The sequence below is a fragment of the Ostrinia nubilalis genome, chromosome 19 (assembly GCF_963855985.1).
Source record: "Ostrinia nubilalis chromosome 19, ilOstNubi1.1, whole genome shotgun sequence".
NCBI classification, from domain to species: domain Eukaryota; kingdom Metazoa; phylum Arthropoda; class Insecta; order Lepidoptera; family Crambidae; genus Ostrinia; species Ostrinia nubilalis.
The window spans coordinates 2,044,253-2,070,164 of record NC_087106.1 but is presented as its reverse complement, the minus strand read 5'-3'; the positions used below and the strand labels follow the sequence as shown (position 1 = coordinate 2,070,164).

General features: G+C 37.2%; 2 protein-coding genes and 4 non-coding genes across 6 annotated transcripts; 5 read left to right on the top strand and 1 right to left on the bottom strand.

Moving 5' to 3' along the window:
* Positions 1-5,805: 5,805 nt before the first annotated feature.
* Positions 5,806-5,877, bottom strand: Trnae-uuc (transfer RNA glutamic acid (anticodon UUC)). Its single transcript has one exon. It is a non-coding gene; the product is annotated as a tRNA-Glu (tRNA).
* A 1,228-nt stretch (positions 5,878-7,105) lies between these two features.
* On the top strand, positions 7,106-7,177 carry Trnae-uuc (transfer RNA glutamic acid (anticodon UUC)). The gene has a single exon. It is a non-coding gene; the product is annotated as a tRNA-Glu (tRNA).
* Positions 7,178-8,279: 1,102 nt separating this feature from the next.
* On the top strand, positions 8,280-8,351 carry Trnae-uuc (transfer RNA glutamic acid (anticodon UUC)). Its single transcript has one exon. It is a non-coding gene; the product is annotated as a tRNA-Glu (tRNA).
* A 1,177-nt stretch (positions 8,352-9,528) lies between these two features.
* On the top strand, positions 9,529-9,600 carry Trnae-uuc (transfer RNA glutamic acid (anticodon UUC)). Its single transcript has one exon. It is a non-coding gene; the product is annotated as a tRNA-Glu (tRNA).
* Positions 9,601-10,523: 923 nt separating this feature from the next.
* Positions 10,524-20,357, top strand: LOC135081367 (uncharacterized). The gene is made up of 3 exons (XM_063976086.1): positions 10,524-10,536; positions 12,669-13,680; positions 19,204-20,357. Exons 1-2 carry the CDS (start codon positions 10,524-10,526, stop codon positions 13,664-13,666), a joined length of 1,011 nt encoding a protein of 336 aa, XP_063832156.1. The 3' UTR covers positions 13,667-13,680; positions 19,204-20,357.
* A 1,628-nt stretch (positions 20,358-21,985) lies between these two features.
* LOC135081034 (carboxypeptidase B-like) lies at positions 21,986-25,138 on the top strand. The gene is made up of 6 exons (XM_063975758.1): positions 21,986-22,103; positions 22,361-22,570; positions 22,932-23,043; positions 23,386-23,508; positions 23,950-24,138; positions 24,412-25,138. The coding sequence occupies exons 1-6, from the start codon at positions 22,024-22,026 to the stop codon at positions 25,003-25,005; spliced, it is 1,308 nt and encodes a 435-aa protein (XP_063831828.1). The 5' UTR covers positions 21,986-22,023; the 3' UTR covers positions 25,006-25,138.
* Positions 25,139-25,912: the final 774 nt, after the last annotated feature.

Sequence of the window (25,912 nt, the reverse complement as noted above, 5' to 3'; positions counted from 1 at the left end):
CTTTTAATGTGGATTTTAGACATTTGTAATATGTATTTTACCGAGTTGTTAATACCGAAATTTAAATACACTTGAAATTATTGAAATCGAGAGTACGTAAGTAACTAAGATGCATAAAAAAACTCTGAACTGGATGCACTTATTCTGAATTTTATTTTTTCGAAAAAGAAGACAACGTGTTGTTTCACTTCGTTCTTTCAATTTTATTGATTCCTCAATATTCCTTATTGCAAAATTAAAATTGATTACAATTTTAAGTTTGTTCTTTGACGTCAAAAATAATCAATTTTCATTACAGAATCTGCACGCGCCGAATGACGCTCGAAATATATTTTGGCTTTGTTTCGAAGTATAACACTTTAAAGTGATTATGTGAAGAGAAACGTGACCCATTCTTTGTTTGAAGCCCAAAACTTGACAAAATTTTAAGAGCTTGGAATATTTTTGATTTGTTGAACTAATAATATTTAGACCAATCATTGGATAGTCTATGATTGAGATTAAATGAAATATTGAAATATTGTTTTGTAATGTGAACTTCAACAGCTTTACGTAATCATCATCATCATCATCTCAGCCATAGGACATCCACTGCTGAACATCTGCCTCCCCCAATGCTTTCCATGTTGCATGGTTGGTAGCGGCCTGCGTTCAGCGCCTTCCTGCTACCTTTATGATGTCGTCGGTCCACATTGTGGGTGGACATCCCACTCTACGTTTTTCGGTACACGGCCTCCACACCGAGACTTTATGTAATGAAAGTTTAAATTAAGCGAGTAAGTCTTGTTTCAAAATCAAAATCTGCAACACTAAAAATACTTTTAGTGGTTTTAACAGCTCTACAAAAGCACCTTTCGCTTCCCAGAGGATTTCTTTCCGATTGTTATTAAGTTTTTTCTTTAGTTAGCCCTCGTGGCCGGAGAACGTTATTATGAAACTCAATACCCCGTTGCATCGTATTGGAAATTGAATTTTACCGATATTAAAGTTATACGTTTGGTTCAATTAGAGTTATATCGATTGGTGATTAGAAAGAACGAGCGTTGGTGGTTTGTCCCACACATATTTATGGCTTGTTCCAAAGGAGACATCCTGTTTTTTTGCTGGATCCAGTTTAGTAGTATACGTGTTATAAAGATCACACGATCTTAATATTATGTTAAGCTGTAGGGGAGACCGAGGACAGTTGTAACATTGTCGATTTTTTATAACTTATAAATTACTAGCGAGCTCGTACAGTGCGCGTTTTTTAGTTCAAGTATACCCGTAGGTATGCTAAAATATACGCGTTGTTACGATAGTTAAAGTTACAAAAATTCGACAATGTCACAACTCTGTTGCAACTCTCCTCGGTCTCCCCTACTATAAAACACTACTAATTTGATAATTTCGTAAACTAAACAATGAATCAATTAACGTCGGTTACAAATAAATCCGGCCACTGGATAATGATGGATCGCGCCGTAACATGCAAAACAAATCGCTCCATTAGTCTGAGGAAGCCAAAACAAAGAGGACCATTGTATAAAGCACGCTGATTATTCCTAATTCATTTCAACAAAAGATCCGCTTCAATGGAGAATTCCAAATAAACGCCCGGTCATGGGTTATGGAGACACAGGGATCAGACAAAAACGCAGTTCCCTTTTTTATGCATGACAAGGCAGGTATTACTATACATATGACCGCAATCGCACCTGGTGATAAGTGAGATGCTGTCTAGGATGGTACATACATATCTGCCCTGTAAATGCGTATTCACTCTCGAAAAGGCCCGGATTATAGTGTTCAGGAAAGACAGCAGCAGGCAGCGAATTCCAGTTGATAGCTGTTCGCATTATAAATACAAGAGTTTGTTAATTTTATAACCTTCACAGAAAAATGTTCCAAAACGTATTGAATAAAATATTTCGTAACCTCATTTTTGGTCCCTGTATAACTTTTTTGAGTGACCAAAAATTACAACTAAAATGTGTACTCATTTCTCTTTTGTTCCTTTCAATAGGAATGACCACTGTTGAACAAAGGCCTTTCCCACAGCAGAGTTACCACAGTGACCGGTCCTGCGCTACCCGCATCCATGTGCTTCTCGCGACCTATTCAGATCGTCGGTCCACCGAGTGGGAGGTCTGGTCTTGTGGCAGTAGGTGGGGCATATAAGTTGATGGCCGTTTGGGTAGAAAAGTTTTCAAGTGGCGACTTTGGACGGGAAGACCTATTGTAGGTAACTTAACTCGGTGGTCAGAAATGTACACAGAATTATGTGAACAGGTGTTAGTTCTACAATACCTATAATGTAGTTGGTTAATTGTCTTATAAAGTAGTTGGCGTGCCTTATCTTAAAGTTGCATGCTGCATCTCTGTGGCGGCCCAGCGATAATTCTTCTGGGCAATATCTTCAAAGAAATCTCACCAGGGGGCGGCATAACCGCAGACACTTATTTAATGTCCGATCATTTCCCCGATCGCCCCTTATTTCTTCGGATGAGCTCGTTTACCCCACTTCCCCCTTAAAATGACGGAGCTTCCCGTTTTTAGAGTTCGAGTCCTATTAAGGTCATTAGAGGCTAAGCGAATTTAGCAATTTTTTTAAGATTTTTTGTTTTGAAAGTTGTAATTAATGATTACGAGTATAATTTAGTCGAGTTTTTGTGTAATTTAGTCATTCTTAAACATCTCCGCTTCTCTCCGCTTTGATGGAAAGAGGGCCTTAGGGGAGGCCTTTGCCCAGCAGTGGGCGTCTTTTGGTTGAAAAGAAGAAGATAAACGTGACAAGGCTCAACCGGACCTAAGGCTGCCATGGCAAGGCAGGCAGGCAGCTAACAGCTTTGCTTTGATAGATCCCTATAGATATTGCTTAATGACCGTGGTGTTTATAATTTTTTTCTTAAAGGTTACTTAAACCTTTGTTTTGTCACCTGTCATTAGCTTTGTGCTGATATGAAGGAAAGTTGAACATTAACTTCGAACTCCTATGTTCTTCTGATTAATTTCGTTGCGGGTCCAATGACAGATTAACTTTCAATTTTCCCGGGACAGGGACAGAGTGACCTTCATTGCTAAGGCTGGGTTGCACCATCTTATTTTAACTGTGACAAACGTCAAAAATCTGTCAAATTCCATACAAAAAGCATCGGTTATCATTATAGTTACCGTTAAAGTTAGGTGGTGCAACTCAGCCTAAGTTTTTTTCGGTCAAGCTGTAGATCCTACTATCCGATCCTATTCCGATCGACCAGCAGATCAAGCGCCGCAAGTGGAACTGGATTGGCCACACTCTCCGAAGGGACCCCGATCACATCCCTAAGCAGGCTCTGGATTGGAATCCCCAAGGAAAACGCAAACGTGGTCGACCCAGGCAAACTTGGCGGCGCACTGTAGCGGACGAGGCGAAGAAGATCGGCAAGACCTGGAGCGAGATCAAGCGAGAAGCTCAAGACCGAACGAGATGGAGGACTGTTGTGGACGCCCTCTGCCCCATCTAGGGGACATAGGACCATAAGTCAAGTAAGTCAAGTAGATCCTACCACACAGAAGTTGCAGTGGGAACGAAAGGTGGGAATAGTCCCAAAAATACCCAGAAAAATAACACTTAATAATTTTCTCCGCAACCATCTTGCTGACTCCCTATTTACACGGCCGCACGACAAAACATCCTAAGGCTAATAAATGCAATTTATACCCAAATCACGTACCCTCTGTTATTTTAGGGTTCCTTAAGGTTCCGGGCCATTAGGTCTGTTTGTATAGGAACTGAATTGATTAGGGAAGAATCCTTCGTGCCCACCAAACAGTGTGAAGTTATGAAAAAGGGTGAAGATAAAAGATTTTTTGTTTAAATTATGGTAGGATGACGCTTTATTATCTTTATTATTTCACATGATATTATTAAGGCTGAGTGTAAGCACTATCTTTAACAAACGTCAAAAATCTGTCAAACTTCATACAAAAAGCACCGGTTATTGTAATAGTTACGGTTAAAGTAAGTTGGTACAAACAACTCCGCCTAAGTCTTACCTATAATACTACATTTTGTTGCAAACTAGTACGTATACTACTGTGATAAAGTAGAAAGTGTTTACTCGTTATGCTATCGTCCATGCATGTTTTGCTTGATCAACAAAAAAAATAGTTATGTTAAAATATAATTGGTATTAAGATTAAAAAAAAAAAAGATCATTTATTCACCGAGACAAGGTAATACAATAAGGTAAGTAAGGTACTTGATACAAATAAGGCCTACCTAACTTTAAATGCTTATATTTCAATAAATATTAACGCCAGTCAACAAAAACAAGGTTAATTAACTTCTTCCATCCTTTAATTTTAGCAATATTACAAAAAATAACACAATTTTTAACTAAATCTATTCGTTCGTTCGTTCGTTTCAGCCGAAAGACGTCCACTGCTGGACAAAGGCCTCCCCCAAAGGATTTCCACAAAGACCGGTCCTGCGCCGCTTGCATCCAGGTACTTCCCGCGACCTAAAAATCTATTCAAAATAAGCAAATTACGAAACCACTGATTTTGGCTTTATTAAATCACCTACACGGAATAAGGCCTATATGATTCAAATGCCTGTAGACCTTAAAATTGAGGTTGTATTAAACAAAATGCGGTCTTATAACATTAAACACGGCGATTTGTTTGCGTTATCAAAATTTTACATACCAAGTAAACAGAAATATACTGTATATCTCTAGATAAACTTAAATTCCACTTATTAAGAATAATACATAAATTAGGATAGATAAAATTAAATATTCATAGTAACAAAGTAATGATTCCTTACTTAAATTATCAAAAAAAATATCAAAAACAAACAATATTATTTTTTTGTATAGGGCTTATTAAAACACCGTGTTCGAATAAGGCCTACACATAAAACCTTTTAAATAAATCAGTTTAGGAACATCATTTAGTCTTGATTTTTTGTAAACAAAATGAGATCTCAATTTTTGTTAGAACCAGGGCATAAAAAGGCTTCTGAATCTTCTTTACGAACTCCTACACAATCTTTATGATACCACCAAAAGCAGTCCTTTATGGCAGCATATCTGCTACATTGTCTTCGAGACAGGCATGATAATATCAGCTTTAATCCTTTAGAATTATACATACGGCTTTTTTTCTTATTTTTTATTGGTTTTGTATTTTGTTTCTTTTTTTTACAGGAATAGTATTTTTTTTTACTCTGTTTTCTTTTTATTTTCTGTGCTGTTAGTAACATTCTTATTAAATAAATATTTAGTTACTCTTTGACTCATTTAGTTTAATGAATTTGTCCGTAATCAGGTGTTGACATAAGTATCCAATATGCCCTACCATGCTAAAATAAGGCCTAGGCCTTATTAGATATTTCGCTCTTGTTGTCTTTAAAAATTTACAAATAATGCATCTATAGCCAGTAGTACAAATTAAGGTAATTATTAGCTAGTAAGAAATATTTAGAAAAGATTACTAAGAAAAGCTTAATCTAAAACAGCGTTATTTTACCGAAAATTTAAGATGAAATCGCCAGATTTTTATAAGAGAGCACGAAATCACCCACCACCTTAGAAGAACGCGTGCCAATTGGTGCTGGGATCGTGGATCGGGACGCTCTTGCACTCTACCGGGTTGTAGGGCATATGAGTACGTGTCCTTGAAGTATTATCCCGGTTGGATTTGTTTATCTGTGTTTTCTGATGTATATAGGCCTTATTAGAACGTAGGCCTTATTTGTATCAAGTACCTTACTTACAATAAATTAATGAAAGTGCTGATTAGACTGATATTGATTTTAAAAAAAGGAAAGAAAAAAAATTCCCGTACCGGGAATCGAACCCGAGCCTCCTGGGTGAAAGCCAGGTATCCTAGCCACTAGACCATACGGGAGATGACAGATAGGCCGAAATTTAAAATTCCGAACTTTTTTTTGCTTCTTGACATTTGAAAGTGAGGTAAAATTATTATATGTATTTACATTTTACATTACACATAATAATGTACAGAGAAAAAAAAATCTACAATTTGTTGTTTAGTTTTAGCAATAATAATCTTCTTTCTTTCTAAAGGGATTTTTTTTGAGCGAACACTGATATGATTTCCTTTTATCCTATACGTTTTTAAAACAGTATATACATAGCTCTGTTAATAGGTAGAGTACAACGATCTTACAAACAATATGAAGACCTATAATAGACAAAATTAAATGTTAGGGATGTGCAGTGCAAGCATTAATTAATACCTATCTACACTAATATTACTATCAATGGGTAAAGTTTCTTTATTTGTTTATCGACAGATACAACAATTTAAAAATCTTTCACCACCATTTTCCCTTTCTCTCTTTACATTATTTCTGAGTGACTGGTTCTGTTATTCTAGCAATATTGTATATTTTTCAGCGCACAATAAACACTGGAGTTATTAATTATAATTTTATTATTATTCATAGCAAAGTGAAGTTTTGGGTGGTTATCCTCTTAGCAGTGGAAGCCCACCAGACGGGGTTGTTGACTTTATACAGGGTTGCTTAGAAACTATTTATTTTATTTTGCATCGCTAAAGAATACAATGTTAATGGAGCGTTTGATTGCATACAAATACGCGGGCGCACTGGCTCATAATAATCATGTTTTTTTTTTCGATTCAATCAAAAACTACAAATCAGTAAAAAAACAAGATTAAATGTACTATAACATTTTTGTGGCTAAAATCAAATCGGGTGTAGGTACATTTACTTATTTTACGACTAGTTTCGCATTCCCAAATTTTCTATAATACGGGTCACCGGGATTTATGTTTCAAAAAATATGTTTCAAGAAGCCGCTTATATATTTTCCTTGTTAAAAATTATCTTTAAGGCTGGGTTGCACCATCTTACTTTGACTTTGACAAACGTCAAAAATCTGTCAAACTCCATACAAAATGCACCGGTTATCGTCATAGTTACCGTTAAAGTTAGGTGGTACAACTCAGCAGTAAATATGCACCCGATTATGCGATCACTGATGATTAAAATTTTTCTTTATTTTTAATTTTTTTGTTGAAGTTGGCAGGCAAAACATATTAAAAAGAAACTAAAAAGATACCTCGTTTCGTTTTTGTTTTTCTTGTCATCTCCCGTATGGTCTAGTGGCTAGGATACCTGGCTTTCACCCAGGAGGCTCGGGTTCGATTCCCGGTACGGGAAATAATTTTTTTTGTTATTTTCATAAGAAATGCATGTTACTGTTGCCTTTAGTTATGGTTTGAAAAAATACATACTTCAAAGAATTTTGTATAAATTTAAGTATTATATTTTCTACGCTTCTACATTTATCATTGTAGTAATAGTGAATTATAAAGAACAATGCCAAAAGTTTTCACAAATTGGACCCTATTACGGCTACATAACATACCAAAATACTTAGCTTGATATGCTCGTCTGTACCTACAATAATATAGTCGTTAAATTATTTACTAGTTAACGAGCGCATTGTCAAGCTAAGTACCTAACTACCAACTCATTAATTTCTTTTGTTAGGTATACACGAACTAGGTATTCGTCATTTGTTAATACAGTCCGTTTTAAAATAAACAGTTATGTCCAGTCCATATGATATTTTGATGTAGAAATAATAAAACTGTAATACTTACTATAATCTCTTTAGTAGTTTTTACGTGAATAAGTATACATACATCCATCCTCACAAAATTTCACATGTATATTTTTTATTTACTTTAATAAGTAACCGACATAGCTCGCAGAATTGCTAAAATCAAGTGGCAGTGGGCGCGGGGCACATAGCTCGTAGAGACGATGGCCGTTGGGGCAGGAAAGTTCTCGATTGGCGACCACGGGCTGGAAGACGTAGCGTGGGCAGGCCTCCTACTAGGTGGACCGACGATCTGGTAAAGGTCGCGGGAAGAGCCTGGATGCGGGCAGCGCAGGACCGTTCATTGTGGAAAACCTTGGGGGAGGCCTTTGTCCAGCAGTGGACATCATTTGGCTGAAACGAACGAACGAACTTCACGTGATATGCCGTGATATGCTCTTAAAGGTAGCGGGAAGGCGCTAGATAAAGGCCGCCACCAACCGGCCGTTGTGGATGTCATTGGGGGAGGCCCATGGCTGAAATGATGATGATATGCCCTTTACTTGAATAGGTAGATCCTACCTTTGTCACTAATTTGATTTCAACGTATCCAGTTATAGTAGACAATTTTTAAAATTAAAATATTGGTATGACTGTACAAGTATTGAATAGAATCTTCGCTGCAGCAGTTATGTCTTGTTCAACTGTGTCTCACAATCCCGTATGGTCTAGTGGCTAGGATACCTGGCTTTCACCCAGGAGGCTCGGGTTCGATTCCCGGTACGGGAAACTTTTTAGATCAATTTTTATTGGAGTTTGTTTACATTTTTAGGAAACTCAACTTACACAATAATATCCGCAAAAATTTAGATAATCGCTTTTGCGATAAAATCTTGAGTGACAAACGAAAAAATAAATAAATTATGGAACATTTTTTTGTAAGCGCTGATAGGGCAAAAATATGAGACATGTAAAGTTTTGCTCCATAACAGCAAAACTATTTTTTTTTGTTAATCTTTTTTTTTTTGTTTATTCTTTAAACATTTGACGATTAGTAAGCACAAACAAATAAAAAAAATTGACGACATCATAAAGGTAGCAGGAAGGCGCTGGACGCAGGCCGCTACCAACCGGGCAACACGGAAAGCATTGGGGGCGGCCTATGTTCAGCAGTGGACGTCCTATGGCTGAGATGATGATGATGACTACATTGTCATGATCAGAGTAGTAGTAGTAAGTACATACTTTTTGTATTGAGTTAAGAAATAACTTAGGTATTTGTAAAATATGAACTCAATCAAACTTATTATTCCTTCTTTTTTATCCCTTTTCGCCTCCTCAATAGACAGGAGTAACTACCCTCATAAAACCATACTATCTGAGTTTGTTTAGGTATAGTGCATTTTTATAGCCTCGTAAACTGACCCTGGTGGGTCGAATAGGCCGCCTTCGTTATGAAAAACTATAGTTATGAATTATTTATATTTATAACCCATTTTTGGGGTAAATTCGGCTCGATGGATGCCTTTCAGAGGAGATTTAGGGGTGAGTAGGTGTTTTTAGGGTTCCGTAGCCAAATGGCAAAAAACGGAACCCTTATAGATTCGTCATGTCTGTCTGTCTGTCCGTCCGTATGTCACAGCCATTTTTTTTATTTATTGTTGTGGCATTAGAAGAAGAAATGCTTTTTTGCTATTTAAATTTTATACAATTCGATGTTTTTTTATTACAAAAACTTAGGTACAGTAAGATATATTAATCTACAAAACTTATTAAAAAAATCCAACAAATGGTTCAAAAACAGACTGACAAAAATATGGTGCAAAAATGCAAAACATCAACAAAAAATGAATTTAAAAACTTAAAACCAAAACCATCACAACAGTTCGAAGATAAATTTTATCTTTCTTCGAACTGTTGTGATGGTTTTGGTTTTAAGTTTTTAAATTTCGATCCGCCACTCATCTCCCGTATGGTCTAGTGGCTAGGATACCTGGCTTTCACCCAGGAGGCTCGGGTTCGATTCCCGGTACGGGAATATCTTTTTGATTTTATTTGTATCTATAAATACCTACATAACGAGTGGTAACCACTTAATAAATATTATTTATTAGTTTTATTTTATAAAGTCTATGATGTATAAAGTACACAATTGTTTTATTTACGACATTTTTAGAGCAAAATTAGCACGCAATAAAAGATCGTAAATTGTACAAGATTAAAATCTTTAGGTTTAGCTCAAGCTAAGTTAGTTACTTTTGAAGTCTTTAATAATATCCCCTAATGAGGGCTATCGTTTTTATACTTAACAGTTGGCACCCCTGGCGATTGACAGGACCTTACTCTACAGTGGCGCCATCTTGATGATTGCAAATGCGATAGTCCTCGTACCACTTTAGCGCTCACCAGTTGGTGCCACTGTCTTCGCGAATAGCAAGTGACAGGACCTTACTCTACAGTGGCGCTAACTGGTGAGCGCTAAAACGATAGCCCTCATTGATTCAAACCGCCTTCATTGTAATAGTTCAACTTCCACTGATCCATGGGTCCAATAACATTACACAGTTATGCCGCTATAATTAATTCCTGAAGGACGTTTGGTGCATGTCACGCCAAATGCGTCCCAGTGCAAGCTTGCTGTGTAGTATACGCAGACCGATGATTTTGATACTTGAGGTAAAAAAATATTTTTGTTACGTCAATTTCATGGCCTACCTGATAAGGTGTTTATGGTTTGGTAGATTTCAATAATAAGAGAGTGAATAGGCACTTACAGGGCAGATATGTACCATCCTAGACTGCATCCCACTTAACACCAGGTGCGATTGTGGTCAAATACCTGCCTTGTTATGCATTAAAAAAACGGAAGTAAGTTCGAACTCCGCTGGGGGCAAATATAAATATCAGTGTAAAAGAACACTAACTAATATTTATACCTAAAGTAGGTATGTAGTTTTAATCATGAAAGATAAAGGTATTTATTAGTATAGAAATTCAGATTAAGTGTAATTATTATTGAACTTTGAAATTTACGTTTCTGATATGATTGTAACAGAAAAAAATGCCTTTGAATCCTCCAATCCATTAAAAATGAAAAAAAAAAAAAACTAATTATAAAATCTTATCTGTAGGATATTTCAATTAAACATGTAATCGACTTATTCAATTCAATGTAAAGTAATAACGTTAATTCCCACAATCTTCGAACTCATTCGGAATACTTACAAATATTCTGTTTGCTCAATAGAAGCCATTTAAGCACTCAGTTTGTGTTGACCGAAAAAAGTATAGAAGCAGTTCTCAGCATTATAATAACGAGGTAGAACTTCGGATGTGCCAACAGCTAACTCTGTTACTGTCCACGGGCAGCTGATGAAAGAGGTCACTTAACTACCATTTTTAGCGAAATAAAAGTTCTTGAGAGATCAATGTCTCAAGAACTAACTCTCAAGAGCTGGTTCTCTCAAGACCTCTTAGGACCAACACTGACAGCAAAACGTTTAAAGACAAAACGTCTAGTGCTAGAGGTATTTGTTCTTACAAAAGAACAGCAATGAGCAGCAGTCATTCTGTTCTGATTTAAAAATCATAGCTGAGAAGACACTGCGGCCATTTGGTCGACAGATACTGACCGTGTGGTGTTTGGAATGAAGGAATGACGGAGGATTAAGGAGATTTAGAATGTCATTACCGAAGGAAGGAATTATAGTAATGTCATTCATTATAATTAGAGCGATTGTGTGTCACCTGTCATCCGCTTTGAACCTCAATTTCCTACTCCTCCTATGTTCTTCAATTAAAATTTCAAGCTGTAGACCCTGGCTACACAGGAGTTGCAGTGGTAGGAACGAGAGTTGGGAATAGTCCTCCTGGCAGAGTAATTCCGAATTAAAATTACAAGAATAAAGATGGCACTATCGTGAGCTATAATAGAAGTAGGTATGTATACTTTTCTGGTTCACCTCATTTCCCTCCGGTGCCTACCATCCTTTCTTTGTCTTAGCTCGGGTCAGTGAGTTTCTTACCAATTAATTATTTGGCTTCATAGGATTGTTCATTACTTCTTTATTATCTACGAGTAGGTACTTATACTTCGGGTCTCAACCGAAGACGATTAATAATTACTTGCAGCATTACATGAGATGATGCTATCTTCGTCACACCTTTAGAGTTATAATGTAAGAAAGCATTTTCTGTCCTACTCCCACCTTGCACCGACTGGCAGCCCCGCGTCACCTGATTTCATTACGTGTTTTTGTGTTATCGGAATCACACCTCGCATTCGGGAAATAATTATATTCTGAATAATTATGGGAAAACGAAAGCGTTCTAGGTCTAGGGACAGTGATTATGATAGTATTTTACGGAAAATCAAAAAGTTGGAGTCGAAATTAGAAAAAGACGGCGCTTATCATCATCAGCATCGGTGGAAGGAGAAAGTGATTCTTCGTACTATAAGAGATACGACACACAGGAATATGAATATCATAGTTCATTACAAGGTAAATTACAATCTAAGTGTAACAAAATATAGAAATTGCACGGTTATGGGAAACGGAACTTCAACCTACCTACATAATATTTTTAATGGGAAAACATATTTATTAAGTATAATGTTTTACCTACCTGTTCCGTACGAAATTATCTAAGTTTTAATATTGGAAAATAGTGCTTAGTTGTGTTATGGCATTTTATTTAGCCCACAATAATAGTGTTGAGGCAATTTTTACTCCACGTATACCGTGTTGAGGATATAATACTCGTAACTCCACTTCAGTGTTGAGACAGCTCCACGTAATTCGTGTTGAGGACAAACAAACTCCACTTTAATAGTGTCGAGGCTACTCCGCTTTAATAAGCGTTGAGGCTACTCCGCTTTAATGAGCGTCGAGGCTACTCCACGTAAACCATGTTGAGGATTAATTATACATACTCCACTTAATCTGTGTCGAGACACCTATATGTACTCCACGCAAAGCGTGTCGAGGGTATACTCCACTTTAAAAGTGTTGAGGTCTTTAATATATAGTTAAATGCTATATGCATTCTTCCATGCTAGTTATGGTTAAAAATAGAATACTTACGTTTATTGTTGCTCCTTGACAGCGGAAAATTACTCAGATGAAAACGCTGACATCTACGGCGACTGCCATCCCGAGTCAACAGAGCCACTTACCGGACCATCTACGTCGCGAGCTGCTTCCATACCTGCGCCACCGACAGAACCCGAATCTGTGACACACACAGTACCTGTGTCTACGCAACAGGACCCGTCGAGTGTCAACGTAAATGACGCTCCGGCAACATCTATTTTGGATGAAAATACACCTTCATTAGACCCAGAGATTCTTCAACTGCTTGGCGAGGACCCCACCAGCCAGAAAAATCATGGAGAAAATCTACATAAGGATATCGCACCTAGATGGGCACATATATTAGCTAACGGGCTTTCTAAAGAGATCCAATTAGAACTAATAAAATGTTACTTACCGCCAGAAAACTGCCCAAATATGAGAGCCCCAAAACTCAATTTGGAAATCAAAGCAGCTCTGTTGGAAATGAACATTAAAAAAGATTTATACAGCCAAAGCAAGCAAAATCAACTTGCTAGTAGTCTCTCTGCTATAGGACGAGTTTTGAATTGGGCCCTGGCATCAAATAGTACTGTTCCTCAAGATATAATAAAGACATTGAGTGACGCCGGCAGACTCATATGCGACAGCCACTATAAAGAATCACAATCCAGGCGTTATGCGGCACTGAGCACTCTTAATAAGGACATAAGAGATACTGTCAAAAATACAACTATAGACGAACATCTTTTTGGTTCCGCATTATCAGATCACATCAAGTCTTCGAAGGCAATAAGCAAGACGGGCTCGGAAATCAAACAAAAGACTCAACGCCCTACGTATAGGGCCCCGGCAACAACAACACAGCCTCGGGGCGCTTTAAACTCGAGGGGGGCGCCGCCGCGCGTAGCAGCAGCGGTCGAGCCGCGGACGACCCCTGCACCGCGCCGACCGCCGAGGGATCGCCGCCTGGAAGCGCCGCGAGGCCGTCGCTCCACCAACCACGCGCGGCAGCAGACGAGGAGACGATAGGAGAAGGTCCTCAGGTATGCGTTGCTGGTCGATTGACTCACTTTTATGACAGATGGTGTGAGCTCACTAATGATTGTACAATTTTAGATTGGGTTCAAGGATACAAAATTCCCTTTATAGAGGAGCCTGTACAAATAACTGAACCTCAAAATAATGCGTGTAACACACATTCTCAAATTGAGATCATTGATGAATGTATCCTGGAATTAATACAGTTTAAATTTATATCACCTTGTACATCTTGTGAAGGACAATTTGTCTCACCAATCTTTACAGTGCCTAAGCCTAACGGAACACATAGATTCATATTAAACCTAAAAGAGCTCAATAAAGGACATTGTCAGAAACCGCCTAAAAAACCGCCCAAAAACATTAACCCATCATAATTATTTTCTATTTTTTTTAATACATTAAGCACCCTTTCATTCTAATGGACACTTAAGCATTGAAAAATTAAATAAATAAGTCTTTTAACGTTTATTCTATAATACTATTACAACTTCCGGACGTTTTGGTGCGTGGCATGGTCTAAAACCTATCAAGTTCCATAATTTTTGCCGATAAAATCTGTACGAGGCATTACCGTACTTTATTGCTGGGAGTCCATGTATAGTGATGTTCCTGCGGCCATCATAGACAATAAAATATCGATTTTGAAAATAAAATAAATCGATTAAACTGCTTTGAAGACTAGATTTGCGTTAAAAGCTAAAAAGATATTGACAGTTTGACACTATTACAAGAAGATATCTAAAGTGTCCAACTGGTCGAAGGTCGTAAATAAAATAAAAATAATTAGGACCATAAACTGATATTCATGGTATCATAACTGTAAAAGTGTCAGAATCCGATGTTGAATCCAATGCCAGTTGAAGTGTGAGAAACATATATATTTTTTTTTTATGTGACAGGAGGCAAATGAGCAGACGGATCACCTGATATCAACCTAGTATAGTTGCCAGTCTCTCATAATCTATGCCAATGAGGGTTTTCGCGATTGAAAAATCCGCCAGATGGCAATACGTAGACGTGAGGTCCAAATGCTGCATGATTGGTTATTTTTGACATGACATTGACAGATATCCACCAATCATGCAGCATTTGGACCTCGCGTCTACGTATTGCCATCTCGCGGATTTTTCAATCGCGAAAACCCTCATTCATAGCACATTTATAATAATAGACCAAATGAACTTTTATAGATTGTGAAAGAGAAGATAAAGATTTTATTATTTTATTAAAATCTTGCCACGAGGTAGTTTTTCAGTAGAAACCAGGATTGGATAATCGCTACAGGCAAGTATCAGAACATTTTATAAATATTTTTAATCGATTATATCCATGTGAATCGTTTTAATAAATTGTCATTTTACTTTTTCAATTAAAACTTTTTCAATCCCTAGTCTTGTCAAACTGTCATAATGTCAACAAATTATAAATGTCACGTCAGTTGACTCAATTTCAGTCTTCTGTGCGTTTATTGTATTTTTATTTCAATGAAATAGTGCTAAAGGGTTAGTACTAAAACTGAAAGCCTTTTTTCAGAAAGAAAACCAATGTGGTGCCCTTATTATTCATGCTGTTTGAAAGTTACAAGTCAGTGATACAGAGTTGCCGACATTATAACTCCGAAGTGATACCATACCAAAGAAGAAGTTTTCCTAAACACTTGTGTTGTTTTTATATGTGATCGAATAAAAAGGATTAATTCTACTGCTCAAATGGAATAACTTATCCCAAGAGACCGAATATAAAAAAAACCTCTCCATAGAAATTATCACCATCACGAGGATGTGAATTTTTTTGAGAATTTGATATTGGTCCTGTAAGAAAAGTAGTTGTATTTCAGTAGTAGAATCAACCCTTCTTGTTTCATCAGCAAGAGTAACTATAAAAACGCCCTGTAGGTAGGTATTATTAAGCTGAAGAGTTTGTTTAGTGTCAAAGACTGTCACACAGTGTAACTTAAATTGGCATATTATGATAATGAACATAAAAACTTAAATAAATATTTATGTTAATATTTTTTCTATTTATTTATTTTCCCAAAGCTTCACAGTGACAGCTGAAACAGCAATACTGTTAACAAAACAGTAAAACTAAACTTGGAACAAACTGTTACAAATATGAGGGGTTTAATATTTTACAAATTAAAATAAAACCGCATGTTGCTTTACTTTCTCGTATAGGTAATAAATGTAATTAATGGCTAGATTATTAATGTTACTTTGTTACCCTCAATAGTGAGGAAATCTTATAAAATGGTAACCCTGATTTTTATTGTCATTCAAGTGCTCTTTCTTCGCATAGGCTTCTGTGATTTGGCCAAGGGCCACACACATTGCGATAACATTATGCGACATTGATTTGACAGCAGCGGAGTGAAGTCTTGCGACTATGCAAAATGATACCCTGTAATCGTAGCGCATACAGACATAGACTGGGCGGGGCACATAGCTCGTAGAGCTGATGGCCGCTGGGGCAGGAAAGTTCTTGAGTGGCGACCACGAGCCGAAAGACGTAGCGTGGGCAGGCCTCCCACTAGGTGGACCGACGATCTGGTGAAGGTCGCGGGAGGTGCCTGTATGCGAGCGGTGCAGGATCGGTCTTCGTGGAAATCCTTGGGGGAGGCCTTTGTCCAGCAGTGGACGTCTTTTCGGCTGAAACGAACGAACGAACGATACGTATTACCACTATTTACCAGACATTACTATTTATTGCATACTCGCCGGATTACACGTAGGAGCACGCGCGTAACAGCTTCGGCCTTGCATTATTATAAGATCTTGTTCCGCCCTTTTACGAACTTCCTCCGTGAGGATATCCCCGCCGAATTCTATGATGAACCTATCAAAAGTCATATTCTGCAATGTCAACCCACCACAAGGTGGACCGACGACCTGATAAAGGTAGCGGGAAGGCGCTGGATGCAGGCCGCTACCAACCGTGCGATGTGGAAGTCATTGGGGGAGGCCTATGTTCAGTAGTGGACGTCCTGTGGCTGAAATGATGATGATGATGAAGAAATGAATGAAAATGACAAATCTTCGCACGTGTATAATACCGTGCCAAAGTAATCATATAATTTTGGCACCTTAATAACTATTGCCGTTTTTGTTGTAAAGATCATGCAGCGCTACTTGCGGATATTATTGGAAAGGAAACTATGTGGGCTCTAGATCTGAAGCCGCTTTAACGAACACGAAGTGCTCATACAATGCGGCGTATTTTCTTCCAGTCTTTAGTCAGGACTTTAGTCGAATTAAAACCCCGGTTGAACGTGATATAGCCGCACTAGAATACGATGCTTTTTTGCATAATCGCAAGACTTCGTTCCGGTGTCGACCGAATGTTATCATGATGTATGTGGCCCAGGGGTTACCGTAGCCGCTAAGGTTTGAAACTTCTTGCTTAAAATATTGTAGTCTTTGGCATAGACTACGATGGTAGTCATGGAGATAGGAGTTTGTTATCTCGTGTCAGATGTAAATGGTGAAAAGAAAACTCATGATTCGTGGTATTTTTATGTAATATGTAGGTATTTTATAAAAGTGGAACCCCGAGTGATCTCCAAAACCCATTCTATTATTATATACGATTCGGCTTCGATATCTATAATACAATAGGAGTTTATTTCATGTGTCAGATGACAAGGGTGGAAACAACCTACGATTCATGTTGTTTATTTACGTGCAATATGTGGGCATATTGTAAAAGTGGAATTCCGAGTTGTATTTCTAAAACTTGTTCTATTATTTTATACTATTTGGCTGCGACTCGGCGTGACGACAATACAAAACATTTTTCGCGAATCGGTGTTCATACATTCACACAATACATTAGACGCCATGTTGTCATAAACGACATATTATAAAATCGCTGTGATTTAATATTCTTAATCATTAATTTTATGGCAAGTGTCCATCAGGAATCATTGTTCTTACACACAGAATCGTATTATTTCGCTTTCGGGTAGTAATATGTCAAAATTGTTGGTTCTTTAGGCGAACAATGTATGGAGAACGAACATTGTCCTTTGTTAAAACAGATCATTTTAAAATGGAAGATTATCGCACTGCACTTAGATTATTAAGCCAAGACTATTTTATGTCAACTATTGATATTAAAGACGCATACTTTTTGATTTCTATAAATGAGGGTGACCGAAAAAAGTTACGGTTTCGCTGGAGGTCACAATTATATGAATTTAACGTCCTTCCGTTCGGCCTTTGCACTGCCCCATTTGTTTTTACAAAACTACTAAAACCCGTTCTAGAAAACTTACGCACGTCAGGTTTTTTTATCAGTAAATTATCTTGACGATTTTTTATGCCTAGGTAGTTCATATAACGAGTGCCTGTCAAATGTTAACACTACAAGATCCCTTTTAGAATCATTAGGGTTCATAATAAACACAAATAAAAGTGCAATGATACCAAGTCAACTTTGCAAGTTTTTAGGATTTATGTTTGACAGTAGAAACATGATAATTACCCTACCAGAGGAAAAGAAACAACGAATAAAAAGTCGAGCTACAGAGCTTATGTGTAAAACCAAATGTACTATAAGATTTTTTGCTGAATTTATCGGACTTTTGACCGCCGCATGCCCAGCTGTCAGTTACGGTTGGATGTACACTAAACTGTTTGAAAGAGAGAAGTTTTTGGCCCTAAATTATTCTGAGAATTACAGTAAACAAATGAAATTAAGACAAAATTTAAAAAATGAATTTTTATGGTGGCGAGATAACATAATGACGTCATTTGCTAACATCCGTAAAAATAACGAGTATTCACTTGAAATTTTTACTGATGCTTCAAATACCGGCTGGGGCGCTGCATGCAGTGGTCAAAGTGCCAACGGAAACTGGACAGAGACAGAACTTGTGCTTCATATTAACGAACTTGAATTAAAAGCCGCATTTTATGGACTAAAAATATTTACAATTGATTTACGGAATTGTAATATTTTACTACGAATAGACAATCATATCATATCATATATATATCATACATAAATAAAATGGGTGGTGTCCAACATCCTCATTTGAATGATCTTGCACGAAAGATTTGGCAGTGGTGTGAGTCCCGAAATATTTTTGTGTTCGCATCCTACGTTAGATCTTGTGATAATATAAAAGCAGATCGCGAGTCTCGACGAATCAATATAGATACAGAGTGGGAAATCTCAGATAATGCCTTTTTGCGAATTAGCACATCATTAGGAAAACCCGAATTTGATCTTTTCGCTAGCGTTCAAAACTATAAATGTAGTAGATATGCTTCATGGAAACTCGATCCATATTCTGAAGTTGTAGATGCATTCACATTTTGCTGGCAAAATATAAACTTTTATGCCTTTCCCCCATTCTGTTTAATTACTAGAGTCCTGGAAAAAATTTTGTCAGACAAAGCAACGGGGATAGTAGTGGTGCCTTACTGGCCATCACAACCTTGGTATCCATTGTGGTCCAAGCTTGTATTATCGGAAAAGTTGTTCTTTGGCCCTGATGAATTCCTATTATATTCTCCTTTCAGAACCTGCCATCCTCTTCACGCGAGTCTTATCCTGGTGGCAGCCAAATTATCAGGGAATCAATGATTAAACGCGGTGTACCTCAAGAATCCTTAAATATAATGATGGCTTCTCTTGCAAAAAACACATTGAATCAATACAATAGTTCCATAAAATCCTGGTGGCATTTTTGCAAAGAGAATAACTTAGACGTTTACGAGGCTAATAGTTCAACAGTATTATCATTCCTTACCACAAAATTTGAAGAGCAATATACTAGTTACAGCAGTTTAAACACTCATAGATCAGCTTTGTCACTAATTTTAGGTACGGAAGTAACTGTTAATGATTACATTAACCGTTTCCTTAAAGGTGTTTATAGACTTGCTCCCCCAAATCCGAAATATAATTCAACATGGGACACAAACATAGTGTTGAATCATCTATCTAATATGTATCCTTACGATAATATCCCATTAGCTGATTTGTCACATAAAACTTGCACACTTTTGGCTATTGCTTCCGCTCAAAGAATGCAAACTATCAGTTTAATCAAATTGAATAATATATCAAAACAAGACAATGCCATTGTTATTAAGATCACCGACTTGATAAAAACATCGAGGCCCGGTTCTTGTCAACCACTCATCAGATTGCCATATATCCGTGAAAATCCCAGTATTTGTCCCGCGTTGGCTGTTGAAACTTACATAGCAAACACCTCTTCTTTGAGACAGATTCCTTCGGAGGAACATCTTTTTATTGCTGTGCGAAAACCTCACAAAAAAGTTGGTTCTCAAACATTAGCACATTGGGTGAAAAAGGTGTTGCTCGATAGTGGCATAGATATTTCTATATTTGGAGCACATAGTACTCGCTCGGCATCTACATCCGCCGCTCACAGATCCGGGGTTAGTCTGGAAGTGGTTCGCAAGGCAGCGGGTTGGAGTAATTCCTCTAATGTTTTTATTAAGTACTATCGAAGAGAAGTAATCGATACAAATGAAAATGATTTTGTTAATGCCATATTTGGTACATGATTTGTTAAATAAAACAAAAGGTTAATTGCATTTATTTTATTAACATCGTTAAGAGAACGATAAATGTAACATTATCTTTAAAATGATTTAAGAATAAGGTTGTTTAACTTATTTAGTAAATTGAGAAATTAAATAATTTCACGTCTTTTTCTCACATACATTTTTTATTTTTCTTATCTCTTACATTACTTTGCTCTAAACATCTGCAAGTAATTATTAATCGTCTTCGGTTGAGACCCGAAGTATAATTAAGAATCAAACGAACTTACCTTGTAAAGTTTGATTCCAATTATGCGAGGGTCTCAACCGAAGACGATTACATCCCTATCCCACCCAACCCAAACAGATAAACAAAAATAAAAAATATATTTGTAATAACACAAACTTTGAAATAATGAAATCAGGTGACGCGGGGCTGCCAGTCGGTGCAAGGTGGGAGTAGGACAGAAAATGCTTTCTTACATTATAACTCTAAAGGTGTGACGAAGATAGCATCATCTCATGTAATGCTGCAAGTAATTATTAATCGTCTTCGGTTGAGACCCTCGCATAATTGGAATCAAACTTTACAAGGTAAGTTCGTTTGATTCTTAATTCTACTTGTATTTATCGCTTTATTACTATCTTTCTGCCCATCTTTATTTGTAGTTCACTAAATGTCTATTGGAATTACTACCATCTAGCATTATAGTTTCTAGACTATTATAGTTGCTTCTTTAGATATAACGGGTTCAATAGATGTTATCGCTGGGTAAATCATCATCATCATCATTTCAGCCGCAGGACTTCAACTGCGGAACATAGGTCTACCCCAATGATTTCCACATCGCTCGGTCGGTAGCGGCCTGCATCCAGCGCCATCTTCCTTGCTACATCTATGAGGTCGTCGGTCCACCTTATGGGTGGACGACGGATGTCCCACGCTGCGTTTTCCCAGAACCTTGCTGCTCCAAGGTTCTGGGTAATATACGTTCGTAAAAATGTATGGAAAAATGTCCAAGACTACTATTATTATTATTAATTATACACGAACTTCAAGTTTTAAAGGCAATGGTTTTACCAATTTGGTTTGAATATTTTAGGTATGATTAAAACGGAGCCAAATAACATGGTAGATTATCTGGAGTGGAAAGTTTTATGTCTATTATGGAATCTAATAAACTTAATCTGACACGCGACCATCAAATACTGTGAATAGAAATCATAGAAATCAATGACATGTACACCTAATATTGTACAGTTTATTTGTTTGGTAAAATGCGCTAATCTCAGTAACTACTCGTTTAAATTGATAAAAAAAATGAGTTGGAGTGGAATAAAAAATTTGCAAAAACAGGAAATATTTTCACACGTATGAAGTCGCGGACACAGCTAAAAGTTCGTTCGTTTGTTCGTTTCAGCCAAATGACGTCTACTGCTGGACAAAGGTCTCCCCCAAAAGGCAAAAAGCCCAAAAGCGCAGGAAAGTTCGAGTGGCGACCACGGGCTGGAATACGTAGCGTGGGCAGGCCTCCTACTAGGTGGACCGATGATCTGGTAATATAGGTCGCGGGAAGAACTTAGATGCGGGCAATGCAGGACCGCGTTCATTGTGGAAAACCTTGGGGGAGCTAAAAGTTGCTGACCCATTATAAGGTACTTTAATTTAAAAAAAAATATCATTGTCATTATTTTGAAATTATCAGGCATTTAATCATATCATCATAAATTCAGCGGATTTACTAAGATATGACTATAACAGTATTAAAATGGATTAATACTTAAATGAACATTGTGTAGGGCATTGTATTTGGCCGTGGTGACATGGCGAACTTTTGCAAGAGTGTTTTTGTGTTCTGTGTGGCCTTTTACGTGGTTTGTGCTAAACATGAAGTATATGATGGGTAAGCACCATTAGATAACCATCAATTTTGAAGATAACTTATTTGTGGCATCATGTTTGTCTCCGTCTAGCTAGAAGCATGTTATGTTTTCTTTGTAAGTGAGTACCTATCTCTTGATAAGTATTTATGGTTTATTAGTAATACTATCCTCAGCTTCTTCAGTCACCACTTCAAAAAGGTCTCCCTTAAAGAAAATCTGGCACAGAGCCGTTTGTATATTTGAAACTGATCGATTTTTACTTTTAAACTACTTTCAGGCACACCCTATACGAGGTTTTTGTGAAGAATGAAGATCAAGCAAAGTTCGTCAATGGTCTTGAAACCAAAATCCCTGTTGACTTCTTTGTCTACGCTCATACCAGTCGGAATGGACAGGTCCTGGTTTCCAAAGAGCAGAGAAAAGGTTTTGAAGATTTGTTGACGTCTGGGGACGTGGAGTATAAAGTTCTGGCGGAGAATATCAGAGAGTAAGTTGCTAAGATACTTTTTAACGTCAAACCATGAACAGAATGAAGGCAATAAACTAATTTTAATACTTCCGCAGAATATCAGGGTATGTACTGCATTCTACATGAAAGCATCTAATGACTAGTTCATTTTGGTTCTAACAATGCATATCTTACTAAACAGTGCAATTTTGTGAACCAAATGAACAAATTTTCTTTCTTCTTTCTTTCAATCTGAACCGAAAGAAGCAATATTTGATAGATGTTCCCCAAAACGTTCTATTAGTAATCGTAAATTACTTTGATACATGTTCCGATTCATTAGTTTGAAAATTGTTTTCTTCCTGGATACATTTTAATAAACATTTGTTACTTCTTGCAGACAGTTAGAGATGGAAGAGAGGATCCTTGCCCAGCATAAAGATGATAAAAGCAACAGATTTGCTCTTGGAGTCGAAGCTTTATCGTACAATCATATTCACAGATACGAAGTGGTAAGTTGCTCATCAACTCATCTCACTCAAAGTATTGAATATTAAGTCATCTAAATTCTAATGGATACAGACAGGCGGTCAGTAAAATGTTAAGCAATCATCTATTTACTCTTCTAGTGAAGTATCTTTATAATTCAATTGTTTACATTATGTTAAAGAAATATGTAATATGCCTTACAATAATAAAAATTCCATGCCCTGAAAGAATTTTCAAACCGATGAATATCAAACAGTGACATTGCTATTAAGATTTCAAATATTTCATGTCTTTGGTAGTTAATAAATTTAATTATTTCAAAAAATTCTGTTAGTCTCTTGTTTATTTGAACTCATTTTTTCTAGGTTGACGACTACCTTGTCCGACTGGGAAATGCTTTCCCAGAGCTGGTCACCGTAGTATCTGCTGGGCAGAGCTTCGAAGGTCGTGATGTCAAGTACTTGAAAATCTCTACTACCAACTTTGAGGTATCTATGTCGGCAGAAATATTTATTCAGCCTTAAGCCCGTATTCACAAACATTACTATGAGGTCTCACAGATGCATAGGGTGACACACGAACCAATCACAGAGCTCTATTCAACGTTGTGCGTTTGATTTGCTGCTTCACTTAATCAAGCATCGTTTGTGATTAAGTGTTAGTAGTTATGTATTCATTACCACACCGACAGAATTATCTATATTGATAATATTATAATATCATGACAGGTATTCTAGTATTTGTACCAAGGTAATCTAAGATTAACATTGTACGGGAAATAATGACAAGATAGTGAATAATGCTTCTTTGTTTATTATTATTAAAATATTAGGTATGTAAGCAACAGATCTGGTTTGGAAAACTTTCAGGCTTCTCCGACAATTTCCACTCAATTTTTAATAAGAAAAAAAATACGTCTCATTTATCAGGACAGAAGAAAGCCCGTGGTCTTCGTCATGTCGCTTCTCCACGCCAGAGACTGGGTCGGTCTGCCGGGAACGCTGTACACTATAGACCAGCTGGTCCTCAACGTCACGGAGAGTGACCTCGTCAACGACATTGACTGGATCATCCTGCCTATCGCCAACCCTGATGGATTTGAGTTTACTCATACTGACGTAAGTTGTGTCATACTCATTTAGTTTCATAGCTTTTTTAACATAGATTTGTTAACATAGGATCATAAATGACTAAGCACTTTTTAGAAGAATTGTTGAAGGTCATGAGAAGTACCTGGATGCGGGAAAAGCAGGGTCAGTCATTGTGGAAATCCTTAGGGGAGGCCTTTGTCCAATAGTGGACATCATTTGCCTGAAACAATCTAGCGATTGAAATAGTATTGTGCTTGAGTTGAGAATTAGAATTACATAAACGGTTATTTTGACTTTCAGTTCCGTTTCTGGCGTAAGAACCGTCGCACTGGCTTGACGCCCGACAACTCCTGCTTAGGAGTCGACTTGAACAGAAACTTTGACATCTTTTGGGGAACTGCTTCCAGCAACAACGTCTGCAGTGACGTCTTCCACGGACCTGAACCCTTCTCTGAACCGGAGACCCAAAATATCAGGGGAATCTTCGAGGCTTATTCCGACCGTATTGAGCTATTCATTGATCTTCATGCTCATGGCAGCATGATCCTCTTCGGATTTGGCAACGGTCAACTAGCTCCCAATGCTTTGACTCTTAACCTTGTTGGTGTAAACATGGCTCAAGCCATTGATAGAGTCAAATGGAACGCGAAGCCTGACTATTCTGTTGGGAATATCTACTACGCTACGACCGCAGCATCAGGAGTAGCCAGTGACTTCGCTCACGCTCTAGGCATACCTCTATCGTACACATTCGACCTTCCTGCAATCAGAGGCATAAGTGCTGGTAATCTTGGTTATTTAGTTGAATTGGCATTCATCAGACAAGCTGGATATGAGACCTGGGAGGGTATTAAGGTTGGAGCTAGAATCGTTCGCGATTTTTTGAATAGATAGACCATTTTTTAAACCAACCAAAGACTGTCTTTTGTAGTTGATTTTTCACAGATGATGGCTCATCAAGCTAAATACTGTGACATTGTAATAAATGTGTAATTTTACAATAACATTATTAAAATCTGTTAAAACTCTGGAGTTTTATTATGCCTTCGTGTCCAAGCCTCCAATAAAACTTAAGGCTACAAGTACCAAGACTGGTTGCATGCATTATGCACTATGGAACGTGGATTCCCGGGTGCCTAATCGCTTCATTTGGCTGACAGGTCGTAATTTATGATATGAAACGAGTGCTATCCGGCTAATATATTGTTAGGACAATTAATTCTCTGTTATTACGCGAGTTGTAGCTGTTGACCTGCTTTGGATATTGTATTTTACTCTCTTGTACAATCTGTTTTTAATCCTATTTTTAACCGACTTCTAGCTGCTTTCTTTACAACTTATTATCATTTATTTGATATGAGAATTTCAGTTCCTTCGTTACTTCAGACAGTCAAACAGTAGGTTATAGCCTACGCTAGAGACTGGCAATATTGCCAAACAATAAGCTATCAAACATTGATACTGAACTCTCTATGGCCACAATTTCAGTCTATCTTAGATTGCAAAGGGCATCAAATAATCTTAATTCAATGGCATTGATTGTAATTAGCATTTTTTGTTCTTTATCTTTTTATTGATTTTCAATGAGAGTATTTATTATAATTTTCCATATTACTTATTAAGTTCGATTCATTTTGATATATCCGATGGCATTTACATTTTTCCGTTTTTTTTTGTTGTTGATATTTTCGTGCCGTGATCGTTTTGGGAATCAAACTTAGGATCTTCCATGCGAGGGTTGCACCATTTAAAGTATTGTGTGTGTAAAATTACTGATGTATTTACTAAGTCAATTTCATGC